Source organism: Syngnathus floridae, chromosome 4 (genome assembly GCF_059516105.1).
Source record: "Syngnathus floridae isolate MCC-2025c chromosome 4, RoL_Sflo_1.0, whole genome shotgun sequence".
Lineage (NCBI taxonomy): Eukaryota > Metazoa > Chordata > Actinopteri > Syngnathiformes > Syngnathidae > Syngnathus > Syngnathus floridae.
Window position 1 is genome coordinate 14486690 of NC_142416.1, and position 16662 is coordinate 14503351.

The window sequence follows — 16662 nt, forward strand, 5'->3', positions numbered from 1 at the left end:
TTTGGGATTATGAGGATCATCTCTATTAACCCAGGTCACTCAGACAAAAATTCCACCTTGTAAATGAGAAAAGGTGATGGTGTTGATTTATTAATATGCCGTCATTTCACTAAAAGCTTAGTTGCATTTTAATTCGATACATTTGATAAAGCTTTCGGATTTTTAAACAATTTAAATTCCTGCCCTTTTCTGATGTTGTGTTTGCGATGCTTCATAAAACCATCAATACAATTATAAAGCACTAAAGCAGATATTCATATGATACATACTGCTGCGTCATCTGCCTGATTGATGGATATATTGGGTAGTGCATGTACTTTTATTTTTACCTGAGATGAGTCAAGCCTCATCCTGAAGCCTGTTGCATGTGATTACTCTTGCAGACAAAATTGTGTGCATACAGTATGTCTTGACTCTGGACCAAAGCTTTGTAATTGTGTACAATAGTTACAGGAAATATAACAGGGAATGCAACACAATTTACACAATCAAATGTGTGAAACGTGTACTCCCAAGAAAGCTATTGAAAGCTTTTAATAGGGGAAGAAAGTGAAATGGAGTCAGATCACATTTTCAACGCTAATAATTTGGTCAAGGGTACACATTTTTGCAGAACAACAAGGCAATTTATTCTCAGAATTCCCGTTGTGCATGCATATACGGAATTCTATCATCCAAACACACATGCCACGAGGGAATGAGTTGGACATATACAGAAGTAAGCAGCTGTGGGTTCAGTGCATTGCTCAAGGTCACGGTGGTTCTCAGGAAGCAACTCAGCCACATTCCTCCGAATATAAAGTGCATTGGGTTTTTTTGGTATCGATGTTGACCCCAACCTCCCCGTCCTCAAGCCAAGTCCTCATAATTGAGTCACTGCTGTTATTTCATTTTATTTTTTTTATAACAATTAATGACCAGTTTGAACCAACATCTGGACACTCGCACTTCAGATAGGAATGGTCATACCATTACAAAGTTATCGCATCACGGGCCAACTGACATATGGAAGCTATCAAAATGTGTTAATGTAACATGGAGGGTGAAAGTATGAGTGGAGGAGAGCAGGTGGGGGCAAGATTTTAGAGGAGAAGTGTAACATGAAATTGTTTCCCACGTCCCCCGGCACACGTGTACGTGGGCCTTGGCCCAGCATGGAGAATAAATTCCTCTATAAGTGCAGGGCAGCAAGAGCATATCAGGCTAATAAAAAAATTAAAAGTAATGGGCTCCAGATAACAACTCAAAGAACTCCGTACAAGTGTGCTCATGTGCACCCACAAAAATACCTCTAGGTCACACGTACACACTTTTACCTTATTTGTAGTACTGGAGCCAAGAGCTTACTTGAGCCATTTGCATCAATTTGGCCGTTTGTGCTAAGCAGTGGAGAAAAAAAGTTTGGGTTAGCTTGAGCTCCCCCTAATCCTTGACCAGCACAGACCATGGGTGGTCACACGTACACATGCACACCACAGCTGTAGAGCAAGCAAGAGGGGGGGGGCTTGAGCGGGTGTGAGTCTGTGGTGGCCTTTAGTCATGGTGTTTTACTAGAGCGGCGCGATGACGTGATTTATTTGGGTCATTATTTGACACAGAAACAAGAATTCAAAGTTGATATTGAAAAAAAAAACATATTTACACTGGGATGACACCTTCGACGCAAGAGCCTTTATTGCATAACAGCAACTAAAGGAAACTTTCAAAGGCAATCATAAAAAAATGAAAATATTGAACTCACAAACGCTCATAAAACATGAATATGGACCCGGGATTGGTTTATCACTCAGGCACACATACTTCTCAGTCATTTTATACTCACACATGTGCAGAGCAAACATACCAAACCTCATGTGCCCCAACAGAACCTATTTCCAGAAAATAAGTGGCAGTAAATGAGGCAGCTGACGCCTATTGCATTGCAGCTTACAGCTCCCCGGTGGACACCTGACACGGGCCGGAACAACCTCGCCCCTGGGACCAACCTGCTCTGTGGCATGTCAGAGGGAAATTCAGGGTGAAAATCAAGAAAATATGCGCCCACCGTGCTATGAAAACAGTGGTACTCACTGGTACCCATTCATCCGCATTCCTGCACGGCTCTGCAGTCTCTCACATTTATTTCACTGTAATTGCTATTATGAGGGAAACATAGAGTTGTGTTGAGGGGAAGATTTATACTGTGTAAATGACTTCATGGGTCAATGACAGGAACTCGTGGTGTGGTATTTACACAATAGCGAGGGCGCACACTGCTGAACTGAAATGTCTTGTTAGCGCCGGACACAGACCTCCCATATGGAGACCTTTATACATTACCATTCCATCTTCAAGTGTTAAACTTGAAATGTTGCAATGTTCCAGCGCTAGTATCTCAAATTAGTTTGTTCTCAAGTCAAAGTAAAAATTTATTGATTTTTGTACCACTACAGGATATACTTTATTTGACTATTCTCTGATATTTTGGAAACAGTACCATAATCATACCACACCATAACGTTGTAATCCATAAATTTAGACTATTGGATATTCTTGTGGTCACCAATCGTGTCGTGGTTTACCCATTAGAAAGTTTCCGTTCAGTGAATATGAGCGTAAATGAGTTGTTTGTGCCCTTTTTTACCCAGAGTCAGTCAGGATAGATTTCAGCACACATTTCTTGCATAATATCATACAGTCTGTTCCTATAACCTTGTGTTCTTTCCAGCTAAAATATATCATTTCAACAACATAAAGCCTCACTGACTCCAGATTTTGGCAGGAGATAAATCAGTTGAGGCCAGACAGCCATAGGGGGAAAGAGACCTTTTGTACGTAATACATAAAAAGCCCAAACGATTAATATTATTGTCTTTAGCCTGCCTACGTGCACACACATACACACAAAGGAATGTAGTGAAGTCGTTTTAGGCTAACATTACTTGAGTCAAACAGCGGCTGTAATAGCACTGAACATAAATTTGTCTCAGAAGTTACCTCAGTCTTGTTCTGCTTATCCTGCTGATTTAATAACCGTTAAGTCTAAGGTCTGTGGCCTTCCCCTTGGGTCTACTTTGGGGTCTTTAGTTGCCAATTAACTGTAAATGTAATTGTCCAAAAAGTCACGTTTTACTCACTACTTAGCCCAACCTCAGGCATACCACAAGTACACACCCGCCAAGATTTATCACACGTGATAGACTTGCTTTGACTTTTACCTATCTTCGAAAAGAAAAGGATCAAACCGATGAGTGCAAAGACAACACTTCATCTAGTGCTCCATGCCATGAATGAACATTTTCAACAGAGTGTGTCACGCTTGTCACGTTGCGGTAGTTCATAAAATATAAAAGCTCTCATGAGGATGGTGAAACAAAGGCACATGGTTATAGTTAAGCTTTCTATTGTCTTCTAATTCATTTTTGGTAGTAATCCACACAGTAATGTCAATGTAAATGATGAAGATGTCACAAATTATAGCAATAGGCTATAACTGTGCGCTGTCAGTGGGGTTTGGATGCATTTTTTATGAACTTCTGCACTCAGGGCTGTCTTGCGTGTCTTCTTTATTCTGCCCATCACGGCATTCTTGACATAGTTTTCAGAAACAGGAGATGAAGTTGAAACTTTTCCAATTCTCTTACCTTTAATTTGCGGAAAATAACCATCCGTTTGACAAGTCATTTTTTACATCAACAATAAAACAAGTGATGATTCCGTTACGTATTTAATAACAAAGTAAAAAATAAAAGTTGCCACTTCACTGACAGAACAGTTCCATATCTTTTTTTGCACTGATGCTGAGGCTTGATCTATTTAGAAAAAAAAAATCTCTTGACCAGCACTCTTGTCTAGTGGAGTTAAGTTACTTTCAGTCTTTATTCACATTCCAAATATAAACTGACACAAAGAACTTTCAAAGGATGCTTTTTCCTGAGAGTAGCCCTTGGTGAGCACGTGCAATGTTTTTTTCTTTTTATACCATCAGCAGCTACTGGCATGGCATGCAAAGCACAGCCGTTTTTTTCGCAAGGCAGTGTGAAGAGGGATCATGTGGACATCAGCTGTTTCTATCAAAAGTCATCAGAACATTAGACAAAAAACATCCCAGTTTAGGTATGTCATTGTTGTGTTAGCACAACCCTAATTAGGCCTCCAAGCAAAACGGAACGGGAGCTCATTCTATTGTTACAAATACCAGGAGGACACATTCATTTTCCACGGGGGTAAATTAGAAAACATGGACGACTGCCGCAGAGAATGTACCTTGTCTTCCGTCCCTTGTCTGAGCTCTTCCAGCGGAGTGTGGATTAAAACAGGTCAGGGTGTGGGGGTCAGCCAAGGAACCCAGGGTCAAAAGTCAGAGGCAAGAAAGACCTCTGCATTCCAATCGACTGCTGCCCACCATGCACACACTTGCACACGTCTCACACACACACAAACCCACACACACATAAACAGAAAAGCCAACCACAATACACATAGAGTACCTGCATACTAGTTTTCCTTGTGCCAACATTATGTTGATGCAGATTTTGTTTGTGGCCAAGCCCAAGCTTGAACCATTGCATTCCCAGAATGAAGATGTTATTGCACAAACCTCTCAAGGGCACGTATGTCATGCTTAAGTCAACAATGGATCAAAGCACATCTTGCTGTACTTGGGAAATACTAATGATGCAATATTTATAAAGGAGGGTTTGTAATCTTTGCCATAACAGACACAGCTGGACATTTCTTTATTGTCCAGTCTGAAGGTGTGTCACAATTTTAAACTGTTTAGCTCAAAGTGTTTGAAGTTACACAAAGTTTTTGTTTATCAATGTTAATGGGATTTGGTTGCAATCCATAATGTCTTTCTTCTTGTTTTCAGAGTTCTGCAGTTCCAGAGAGGACAAAAGCAGGTCAGTGATTTTAGTGTGTTGATACACAGCTTGCATTTGTATAGCCACATACCTTTGGTGTGGTTTCTCATCTGTTAGAACACGTTAGTGTTGCCTTTATTGTTGACAAAACGCAATTGTCTGCATTTGTCCTGATGTGCCTCAGTCTGTACTCATGTGAGGAGCATTTGTAGTACAGTTGCTGATATCATTGTCCGGTAATCGTCGTGGTGCAAGAGAGGGAAGGAGGGAGTGAAGGAGAACAGGATCTGGTCTGATGACTCGCTTGATGTCCGTCTTGATAAGAACCCAGACTCATCTAGCGGACCATCTAGCCTGACGCCTTTCCAAGATAAGAGCCAGACTGGTTGTCGAGCCTGATGCCCAAAACATTTGACCTGCATCTGTTTACCCATTCCAGTCAAATCTCACTCAACTATTTGTGCGTTGGTGTCAGCAATAGAAAAGGTTCATGACAATTCTGCCTGCTGGTCCAGGGAAGTGTCTAACTGTGTGTGGTCCATCACAAATAATAACTGGACCCACATCAGAACATTACAAAGGAGAATTAAATCCATATACAAGTGAATATATTGCATGCCGTCATCTTCCTTCTGAATGTTGGTTGAATTACAATTACACAACATTTAGACAATGTTCTACTTAATGCAGCTACAAATCATCAGATAAAGGGATTTTTCTATAATCTGTTCCGTAGTTATCAGCCCATATGACTTCTTGCAGCTGAATAGCCTTCAGTGTCTTCGCATTATGTCAAAACCTCATGATTTTTGACATCATCTACTTTATGAATCCAATTTAAGAACATTCCCGCTCTGGCTCCACTCTGTCAGCAAAACCAGCCATACATGGATGGACGGCAAGCGGCTGGTGGTGGTCAGCGTTCATTAAATAACCCTGCGTGTCCTCAGTCCTTTGGTAAACATAGCAGGCGAGGTGGTGTGACCTGGGGACGAGGCTTTCATAATGCTCCCTGCTGTTGCAAAGCCTGCTGGGAGTCCTCAGTCACTATTGCTCTGTCTCGCCTTATAATTACTGCCACTTGCTGTGAAAGCCTTTCACAGAAAATGTGCAGAAGCTGTCAGTCCATACCCCACTATCACCCTTTCTGGACAAAAGTCAAAACCTTTTTTTTAGATAACTGAAGTTTGCAGACTTGATGCCAGCTTCCAAAAGTTTTTTTCTGTAATTTCACTTCATTTAAATCAGTCTGCAAGCAAGTTATGTAAGCACCGTGCCGCTTCCATGTGCTGCATGGGGGAGTATAGAAGGGGGTGGGTTATGTTGGAAGTCAGTGGAGTTTTTGGGGGCCTTGATTAAGCACAAAGCCTAGTGTTCATTGTGCTACTTCAAAGAGCCTTCTGTATCACCATTAAAGTCCCTGGGAATGACACGTTTGTGACAGTGTTACGTCTCACGCAATGCCCTAAAGGCTCCCGTTGCTCTGCCATGAGAGAATTGTCCATTCATGGTTCATTTATATCTCTATGACAACTGAAGCACTTTAATGATCAGCGAGAAGCTCCAAAAGCCGTTCTGCTCTGACACTTCATGTTCTCTTTGCTGTTGTGGGTGAAACCAAGCGTGCAGTCAGTGTCACGTCTGTCCTGCCTCCTTTAGGGGGAAAACCTGTCTCGCAATTTACCTACACCAGTCATACTACCTTGCATTTTTTTATTTGTGGCCTCTATTTGAAATCTCCAATTAACTAGAAAAATATTTTAAAGTGGTTTCCTTATGTGGCAGATTTTTACTTATAGCTTTTCACATATCGTATCTCGTGATGAATGAGGGTTTACTGTCGTAAACCTCAATCAATCAAAATCAGCTTCATCTTTCCAAGTCATACAAATGTTTTACACAAGGAATGATGGCTATATAAGAATGTATTTTTAATGTCATAATTCTGTCAGCACCTTGAAGCACATTATTTCATAACTGAATGTGGGTTCTTGCCTTTAATTGCCTCTGAGCTTGTCAGCACCCATTTGAAAGATTCTTGGGATGTCTTCATATTCATCTTGGCTGTAACTGAGGTTTATATCACCACCCTGCTGTCCTGATTTAAATATGAGTCAGTGGAAATGTATAAACAGAACACAATGACGGGCAAGTAAGCAGGTGTGGTCTGACCCTTTACCTTTCACTTTAGACCCTCGCTTGACATGATTACCTCGTTTTTAGATGGAAGAAAGGAGTGCTGAAGGAAAAGGAAAAGCGAAAGCATCCTCAATTGTTTTATGCCACGAAGAACTGCTATTTCGAGCTGGCTCTCACTTTTTGTTTTGGTTTCTTTCATGTCATTAGTCTCACTACAACCACTGGAAATTATTTTGTATTTATAATAATTTGATCATAATACAGAAAAGAACCATCTATTATGTTGTACATTGTATCTCAGTTATAAAAGTAAAATAAAATAAGAAGCAGAGTTTTTAATTATTTTGGCTTGTTATGAGTTGGCTGAGATGAGTCTTCAGAAATATTCTAAATTTGATAAGGAATGCCGCAAAAAAATATTTCCTGTATCTAACGTCAAGCCTGGAATTAGTGCCGATGGCTTGTCTGGCTCTGTCCTTATCCTCGATTTACTTCCCCTTCAAGTGTGAATTATGACACAATAACGTGCCCTATCTTGCTTGTCTCATCCAGGCACAAACAAAATTCATCTATTTATTAAATTAGGATGGCTATATGGATACATATTCCATATTTCCATTGAGCATATACACAAGGATGTAAATGTGTCACCGTCAATTAGAATTAACAATCTGAATCAATTACATAATCCGAGTTGTCCAAATTTAAACAATGTCCAACCCCATTTAGGATACAGAGATGTGATAATTCTGTTTATCAACATGAGTCACTGATCTTGTGACTGCAGCCCCATCACCATCCTTTGGAATCCACCAAAAATGGATGGCTAAATCCAAATACCCTTTGAGGACCTTGGAGGGTTGAAAGATGAAATAAAACACCCCTAGCCTGAAGCCAAATCCAAATTAGCTCGTGACTGATGTTTGTTTTTCTCTTACAGTTCCTGCTTTTTTAGACTGTCCTATCCTACTTTTTGCCGCATATCCAGAAATAGCACAAGAGTCACTGTCTTTGTGCAAGGTCACATTCCTTGCTTTCCGCATCAGTCTAACAGCCCTCCGCCAAAACACTAGCCCCTCCCCTCTCGCTCGCCTCCGCTTCCTGTGTGGAGACTGGTACTGTACGCATTCTATTATGTTTCACACTTCGCATTTCAACCCATGGTAAATACATTCGCAGATGCAGGCTTTGGTGGAGTTTAGACCCCAAGGAACCCTTTGTTCCTCCTCTTCTTTCCCATGCATTACATCTGAGCCCCCTTTACGGTTTTTTGACAGATGTCTGTGCTTCACCGGCACTCTGGGAAGGAAACCAAGCCACATGAGGGGGAAGTAACAACAGGAAGCCCTCTTGCTTGACTGCCAAAATTTTAACAAAACCACCTCTAAAAGAGTTTTTCCAATCTGGAATGTCATTGATCATATGGTTTATCAAGATTTTTGCTGAACTGGACAAAAATATATTTTAAACATAACCAGGCTACAGGAGAAATTTATTGTGAAAACTGATAGGGCCGTGTTTGATTTTGAACTCTTTGTATTTTTAATCAAATTTTACCATTGAAAATAAGTGATAGTGAAAGTAAAAAAATATGGGAATCCATCCTTATCAGTCTCTGCAAACCACAAGGGGCCATAAAGTCAACTGGCCGTGATGAGTATAATGCTATCAGCAGACTACAATAAGCCTGTGCTGAGGACATTACCTTCTCTAGTCAGAGCAATCAGCATGAGTGCTTCATTTTCTCGCTTGAATGTGTTTGTCCTCAACTGCATTCTCCACTAAGCACTAACACGTAACTGCACACTAAACCCATACATCCAGCCTATGGGTAATTTATTAGGCAACCAACCAATAATAATTATTTCTAAAATAGCATTCTTGCAGCACATTGATTTGTACTGAGTTATCATCAGTTAATTGAAACCTTTTGAGCTGATCCCTTTCCAATAACCAGTAGAATCTATTAAGCAAATTGAAATTTCAGATAACTGTGTCCTTGGGATTGATATTACTATGTGCGAGCATGTTATGTACGCAGCACCGCATGGTTTTGTAAAAAAAACCCTGTTATCATGCTCAATCACTGTTACTTGAAGCACACATTTTTAATCATGTCTAGATCTTTTTTGTTATCGTTATGACTGTATTTAACTAGCAGTGCTGTTCGTGTCTACACAAAGTAAGACGGATGTGAAAAGCGATTACCTTGATAGTATTAATACATCCAGAGGTTCTATGGTGATACACCAATTTTGATGACTACCAGTGATGTCTTAACTGCCATTAGCGGATATCAAATTTTCATAGTACTACCTACAGTCTTATCCCCGGTGCCCCACAACTCCATAGGTAGAATGCCGTTTAGTTAAATTTTCCATTCAAAAACAGTCACTTTCCAAAAATGAGCTCTCTCTTTCTTTTAAAAATGTATGCGGAATATGAGTTAACCTGTCTCTTGCCACAGTGTCCCCTCATGGACAATTTGCTGTACTGTACAGGTATATGCCTAAAGCTGTTTATTCTGGTACGTAAATGGATGCAATGACGATGGGAAATGTTAGTCGTGCCTTTAAAGCACTCTGATATGCGCTGTGACCACTGAAGCTTGAGTCAGAAAGCACTTACTCACACTTACAGTATATTCACACACACGCACACACACACACACACATCCACTAGAGAGAATAGAATATGAGAGTATTGCGGCACTGGCTGGATGTGTCCCAGCCGTTACCGCATTGAAGCTTGCTGCAGTAGATGGGAGTGTACAGTCCAGACTGGAAGTGAGCAGAGTGAGAGCCAGGAGGAGACAGAAATCTATGCAAAAAAAAAATTGAAAAACAGGCTGAATTCTGGTAGATGATTTATACTATATTTTAAATATTCATCCAAACAGAAGAAGGTGCGAAGCAGTATAGATGCAAGATTTAGGAAGGTGCGTAAACAGACCTGATCAGCAGCGGACATAGGTGAGGAAAAAGCGATTAGAGGCTGATCAGCTGGAGGTGTCTGCAGCATGTCTCGCTCCATCAGACTACTCCTTCTGCAGAAGTCCTTCAGTGGCCAAAACATACCCTCTAGCTCCAGAACCTTAGATATGATCAACAGAAATGTTTGGGAAAGCCGATTGACAGGTAAGTGGGCTGACCACAATGTAATCTTACAGAGAAAATATTCACAATGCTAGTATTTGTACAGCATGTTTGTATCTATTAGGTTGTTGAGATGTCTTGGGTGTTGACAATATAGTGGTTCACTTGGCTGTTTTTCCTGTAACCGTAGTGGGATCGTTTCCCACAAGTGTGACTGTCAGTGATTGTCTGTGGTCTATGATTGGATGCTGACTAATCAAGTGATGATCCATATCTGTTTACATGGCTGGGTATTAGATGCACTGATATAATTTGTCAACTTAAAATGAAGCGGTGTGATTTAATTTGTAGTACTTTGGCCAGTAGTGGTTTTTTTGTGTAGATGGAAAGGCGCATCTTCTCTGGAAATGACAATTACGTTACATTTACAATACATTTCTATGAAACACATCATGACTCATGCTTATCTCGGAGACTTATACAAATTTAGCATCCAACTGTACTCATATGGGTCAATTCGACATTCTTCTCCATGTTGAACCATGCACAGGAGATAATGTTCTATCTTATCGGAGATCGAATGTAAGTTGCAATCATAACAACTTACCTGAAAGATCAATAAATGGCTAAAGACGGAAATGTTGGAGGCTGCTATATAAATTTGTTCATATATACAGTAGTCTGTCATTAGCTTCGTGTAATGCTTAAAAGTACTTTTGTGCAGCTTTATCTGTGCCACTGGAAGAGCGCGTGTGTGGTTCCTCATGCATTTCCTTTCAAACTAATGAGCCAGTAGTGCATAGTAAGGATGCGGCCCATTAGTCTGCTTTTAACTCCCTGAAAAGCAGTTTGCCTCTTAGACTTATGTTTGGTACTCTAACTTAGTATACTGTAAATGCATCAGCAGACTTGATGGCTCAACAGTCTTTTTCATGCTGGGCCACACATACTTGACCATCCATACCATTCTTAGGCACGCTTAACAGACGCAGTCCGGATTGTTTGACCTTTGTCAGTAATCCATACTCATTCATTTATATATAAATCCATCCATTTTCTGAACCACTAATTCCTCACTAGGGTCTTGGGTGTGCTGGAGTCTATCTCTGCAGTCTTTGTGATGCATGAATGACTTTGGTTGGCAATAATTCACCTTGTATTCTAAAAATTATATGATTGATGGGAAAAAAATAGTTTCTTTCACGTGCAAAAGATATTATCTCCCAGTTTCGGCCACTTCAAAATTCCTAATAGATGGATGTGATTATCTTCAAGAGGCAATAATGTAATGTGATGTTTGGGTGCATCGTCTGAGAGGCTTCAACACCCTCAGAATCGATAAAGGTAAAAGAATTTGACCTCTCTATTGAAGTAAACTACACGAGGTCATAAATATCCATTTGAAAACTTTTTTTCCAGGATTTCACATTCTTTAGGTATCTCTCACAGTCTGTAGCCCGAAGGAAGTCCATCAACCTACAGTCACTGTTAAATGACCGCAAAAAACAATTCACTGATTGATTCTGACAATGCTAAAGAGCTGCTGTCCTGTTACCTGTCATGGTTAAACCTGCACTTTTTTCCTGTTTAGTCATCAAGCTGTATGCATACTATATGTGTAAAACCTGACGTCCTTTCACTTGATGTATGCGTGTTTCCGGGTCATAAAGTGCAGGAACACTTTGTTTTGTCCCAAGAGGGACGTGCTTAATCAGCGCATTTGTGACCACTATGGCTTGACACGCTTTAAGGCTCTAAGGTAATTTTATTGCTCAAGGCACTGAGGGGAAATTGCATTGTGTTGCACAGCATACTAATACTATTGTAAATGTAGTTTCTGCAGTTATGATACGTTTAAAACTAATAATGAGATTTAGCACAGAAGCTGTCAGCTATCAAAAATTGCCTTAATATTGGTAATGTTCCGTTTTAAATGATACTGTCAATATTCATTCAACAATATATTATTGTAGTAGTTTGCAATGGTGAGTTGTGCTACAGCAAACCATTTAGCCTCTCAAGTGGATAGAAATAAACTATTTACAATATTAGAATATGATCCTGAAGCAGTGTAGTTCTACACCACTGGGTGCAGTTAAATAACAGTGTCAATCCCAATATAACTGTAGGTTGGATGATTGATTGACCGATCGATTGATTGAATGTCAGTTTGGTCATTTAGATCAAGAACATCTTTAATGTTTATACACCATAGCATGTGATGCAGGCATGTGATCCTTCATGACGCATTTACATAGCTTGTACACTTGCGGCATGGCCCAAGCGCATCCAGTCACATGTCTTGACATCCAATAGTTGTTGAATCTTCTTTTGATGCCCATGTGATCAACTCACATATTTCAGCATGTTTACAGCTCCAGGGGAAAAAACATGTATCAAAGAACACTGAGGTTATTCATTGACAAAAACCCAGCTGCCTCGCAAGTCTTTGTGCGCTCTGTCCACTGGATATTTCCAGCACTGCTTCATCGCATCGTCCCCTAATTAAATCATTCCCTTTGTTGTTTTCCAGATAGTTTGGTGATAAGCTACGGGTCAAACTTGTTTTTCTGTTTTTCGTTACTTTAACATCATCTCAATTAGGCAATAAGTAGTGTATCCCAGTTGTTGGCAAACAAGGGATGTGAAAGCTGATATCTTTAACAAATATTACAAAAAGTGACATTTTGGATAGTACCAAATCTTCTATAAGTTCTGAAATCAACTGTTTAGTGTTTTAATATTGTGAAATGATTATCTTACACCCAGGTCTGCATGTTCGGTCCTTCCTGTTCGAAATGGTAATTGCAGCTTCTAGAGAGGTCAAAGGGTATCTGCTAGCTGACTGATAGTAACTAAAAAGCAAATGGTGATCTGTCATCATCCCTGCCTGAAGAAAATATCCTCTAGTCCAGTAGTCCTGTGACCTTTTGTGCACCTGACAAACACTACAACAGCGTGGCTTTCTAGTTAAAGAGTTTGAGTACTAGTCTGGCAGTCCAGACCTGTTTCCTTTTCAAAATGAGACCCCGGACTGTTGAGCCACAGAATGTGATGTGAATTTAACACACAAAGCTTCAGCAATTAGTAAAGCAAAAATCACAAGACACATTTGTGTCATGCCTGCTAACAAGGTCACCAGGCTCTCTTACACAACATAACACATAATCAATCTTGTATCTTGGCCCTGTGAGCCTGGTTGAGTTCACCCTGGCTTTCAAATATGAGGTGATACTGCAGCAATATTTTTGAAAATTAAAATGTAAACCAAAAGTTAACATTCGGGTAAAATGGATTAGCTCATTAAATCACACAGGACATCCTCTAATTATCAGAGGCCACTTTTCTTTGAATGTTCAGGCAGTGTCTGCGTCACTAAGGCCTTTTTCTATCCACATTGCTAAATCCAGAGAGCTTACCCACTTGTGGACATTTGTGTGGCCCAGCGATGTTAACCAACATGCCAAGTAAATGCATCTTCTGTTCAAAACAAGCCCTCGTGTGTTCCAAAGGGCTAAAACAAAAATAATTGCAGGTCGACTGCCACTGGTTGAGAAATGTCAACGAAAGTCAAATAAGTCAGCTTTCATTATGGGTTTGGTTGTGACTCTGTACTCTGTGTAAGGAGGCCATGTGTGCTACTTACTACCAATTTCACCCATCCCTGTATTGAGTGCATACCAAATTGCGTTAAATAAGCATTACCAAACATAAGACAAATTGTGTGAGTGTATGCTACTCAATAGCCCTTTTCACGCTGTTTATTTTCCACCTTGAACATCACCGACACCATTTTTTGCCAGCTTGTGTGGCAGGATTAGGGACATAACAGAAACTCTGTTAGTGTGTGGAGTAGCAGGATCTAATCTGACAAGTCATCATGGAAAATGTCACACGGGACAGACATCCCCTAGATTTTATGTACCATAATTTCTGGACTATAAATCGCACCTGAGTATAAGACGCATCAGCTAAAATTCTGGAAAAAATCCTGTTTTATTCCTATGTAAATCACATTTGATTATAAGACACAAATGTTTAATATCCATATGTAAGAATATTATGCGCAAATTTTACAATATCATCAAAATCATGGAAAATCCATAGATAAGTCGTACTGGACTATAAACCGCAGAGTTCAAATCTTGTGCAAAAAGTAGATTAGGCTACCTTTTTATAATACTTATTCAAAAAAAGGGTGCTTTACTTAATGAAAAACACCAGAAGAAACACAGCAGAAGATGATCCACTGCATATTATTTGAAGTATTTTTGAGTGTTATTAAGTTCTTTTCCACTTGTGTGGCATTTGAAAAGATTTGAAAATTTAATGCTTGAGGCACATCTCCCAACTGACTCGTGTTCACATTCCTCATAAAATTTTGTGGTTAACTTTTTATGCCTGCATAACCATAAGAATGTTTGAATGGTAGTCAGGACTTCACCTACGGTTAAAAAGTTTTCTGATGGTGACAGATAGCCAGAGAATAATTCCTGTAAATCCTTTTTCTTGGAAGGCGTGTTAGGAAATAATTGTTCTAAAGGTTATCAGTTACTTTAGAAGCTAAACTGTCATAAGCAGTTTATTCAACGGACTTTTCAGAGTAATGTGTCTTGCTGCATGTGCACACCTCCTTGTGCATGAATTGTAATTGTAAAAAAAAGTGGCAACCGGGCTTTTGTGTGTGACTCAAGAGTACGACAGTGGGGGTCCAATGACATGTTCCGGTCTACTCGGGCCTCGCATAACGTTAAATGACACAAATGTCCTGTGTCCATTGTGGGCCTACGGGGACTCAGCAGGATCATTTCACGCCTCAAGGATGTCCAAAGAGGAAGTCAGAAGGGGCGCACTGCCGTGACATCAGCAGAGATCTTACTGAATAAAAGCGCAGCAGGCACCCATGTAGCAAATTAGCCTCAACAAGATATTCTTACCCCAAGACCTTTTCAGAGCTTTATCTGCTCCTGAAAAACAAACGTCAACAGCGTTCATCCTCTGGTTCTCCTTGACAATTTAAAATCTGAACTCAATTTTCAAGTGAGCATTTTTAAATTATTGTTGTATTGAACCCTTCTTTTTTTTTTCTAGGCTCCTCCAACTAACATGATGGAAAATCGTGATGCTTTCACATTTAGGCCAGTCCCCCCTTCAGTTTGTGTCTATAAAAAGAAACAGATTATTATTTTATTACGGATGGATAAAAGCTCCACTGTCTCCCCAGTGTAATGCCAGCATCCATCTAGTCATGGTGAAAAAGTAGGCCAGCTTCCTCTCATTTCTGTTTGCTCTTAGTACACCTTTCTTGAAGCCGGCATGTGTCTTGTAAGCATATGGAGCTACACTTAAATGTGTTCGCTGGCTACTGTATGTCTTCACAAAGAAAAATATTCATCCCATGTTTTAGACAGTTTAGAATTTCCGCTCCAATGAATTGATGTCAGTTTTAGTCTCCCTCTTCTCGTAATGTCTGTTCATGTGATTTGAACTGATTGTTGTATGATGATACACGTGAAAGGTAGGCACTGAACGTGTCATTTATATGTGGGACGGTGAGCACTCTTAAAATATTTATGATTGAGTTAGAGTCCTTCAACACGGTTCCTGTTCAGTGATTTAAAGCCCCCTTGTTTCTGCCCCCGTGCATTCACAAGGCCGCTTGTTTCGAACCCTCTGGAATGTTTTGCTAAACCCAGTGACTCGAGCAAGCTCACGCCAAACTTGTTTACTTTGCGTCCTTCGCCTCCCCCCCCTCCTTCAAGTCTTTTCTCACTTTCTCTTTTTAGCAGGTATAGTGCTTTAAATACACCGTCATGAACAGACCTGTTTTATTGATTACCAGTTTCTGATTTATTCTGTCCAATGAGAGAGCCTTACCATTTGATCCTCTGAGTAGCTTGTAGCACAGATGCTTCAAGAAATGATGTCTACTTTCTTTTAAATGAAATCTAAATGATTGTTATGTGTGGTCTCACACTCCATACAGAATCACAATATTACATTGATATTTTATTATGCAGTTAAATATCCAAGGTTGAATACATTATTAACCACTGGGAAATGCGGTGGATGGGGAAAAAAACCAAATACTCATGAAAGAAAACATGGACTGTTTCCATTGTACAAAAAGTTGATACTTTGCAGTCTCATAAATGAAAATTATTGGCAATAGTAATTACGTACTAAGAATTTCATATTGAAAAAATATATATTTAAAATTTTGGTAGAGATTTACTGCTGAAATGAAATGAACAAATCCATTAAGCAAGATACTATTTTCTGTAGTGGAGAGCAAAATATTATTTGGCAAGTTTTAGTGACATATCTTTCCCTCAATTTCTTCATTTAAATTAAAACATGAACAACAATTAAAAATAAATTTTATTTCTGTGGTGGCTTTTAAGTATGCAAAATTCTATTGAGCCACTTCATTTATTTCTTTTTCTGTTAATCCAAATAGTCACTCAAGTGAGACGTTAAGGACTTTTCAGCCATACCACAAGAATCCCACTTGATGCCTGCTCTTGACTTCCCATTGTCATGTTGGCTGCCCATGCCTTCACTCCAGCTGGAAGGCCATGTGA

The 16662-nt window shown here is 39.8% G+C and overlaps 1 protein-coding gene across 2 annotated transcripts in view; it reads left to right on the plus strand.

Annotated features, from left to right (window-relative positions):
- Positions 1 to 16662, plus strand: part of dlc1 (DLC1 Rho GTPase activating protein) — a 66239-nt gene that overhangs the window by 17647 nt on the left and 31930 nt on the right. For both annotated transcript variants that reach the window (XM_088374688.1, XM_088374687.1), the window contains exon 5: positions 4853 to 4883. In XM_088374688.1, the coding sequence (XP_088230814.1) occupies positions 4853 to 4883 (31 nt within the window). The remainder of the gene's footprint in view (positions 1 to 4852; positions 4884 to 16662) is intronic.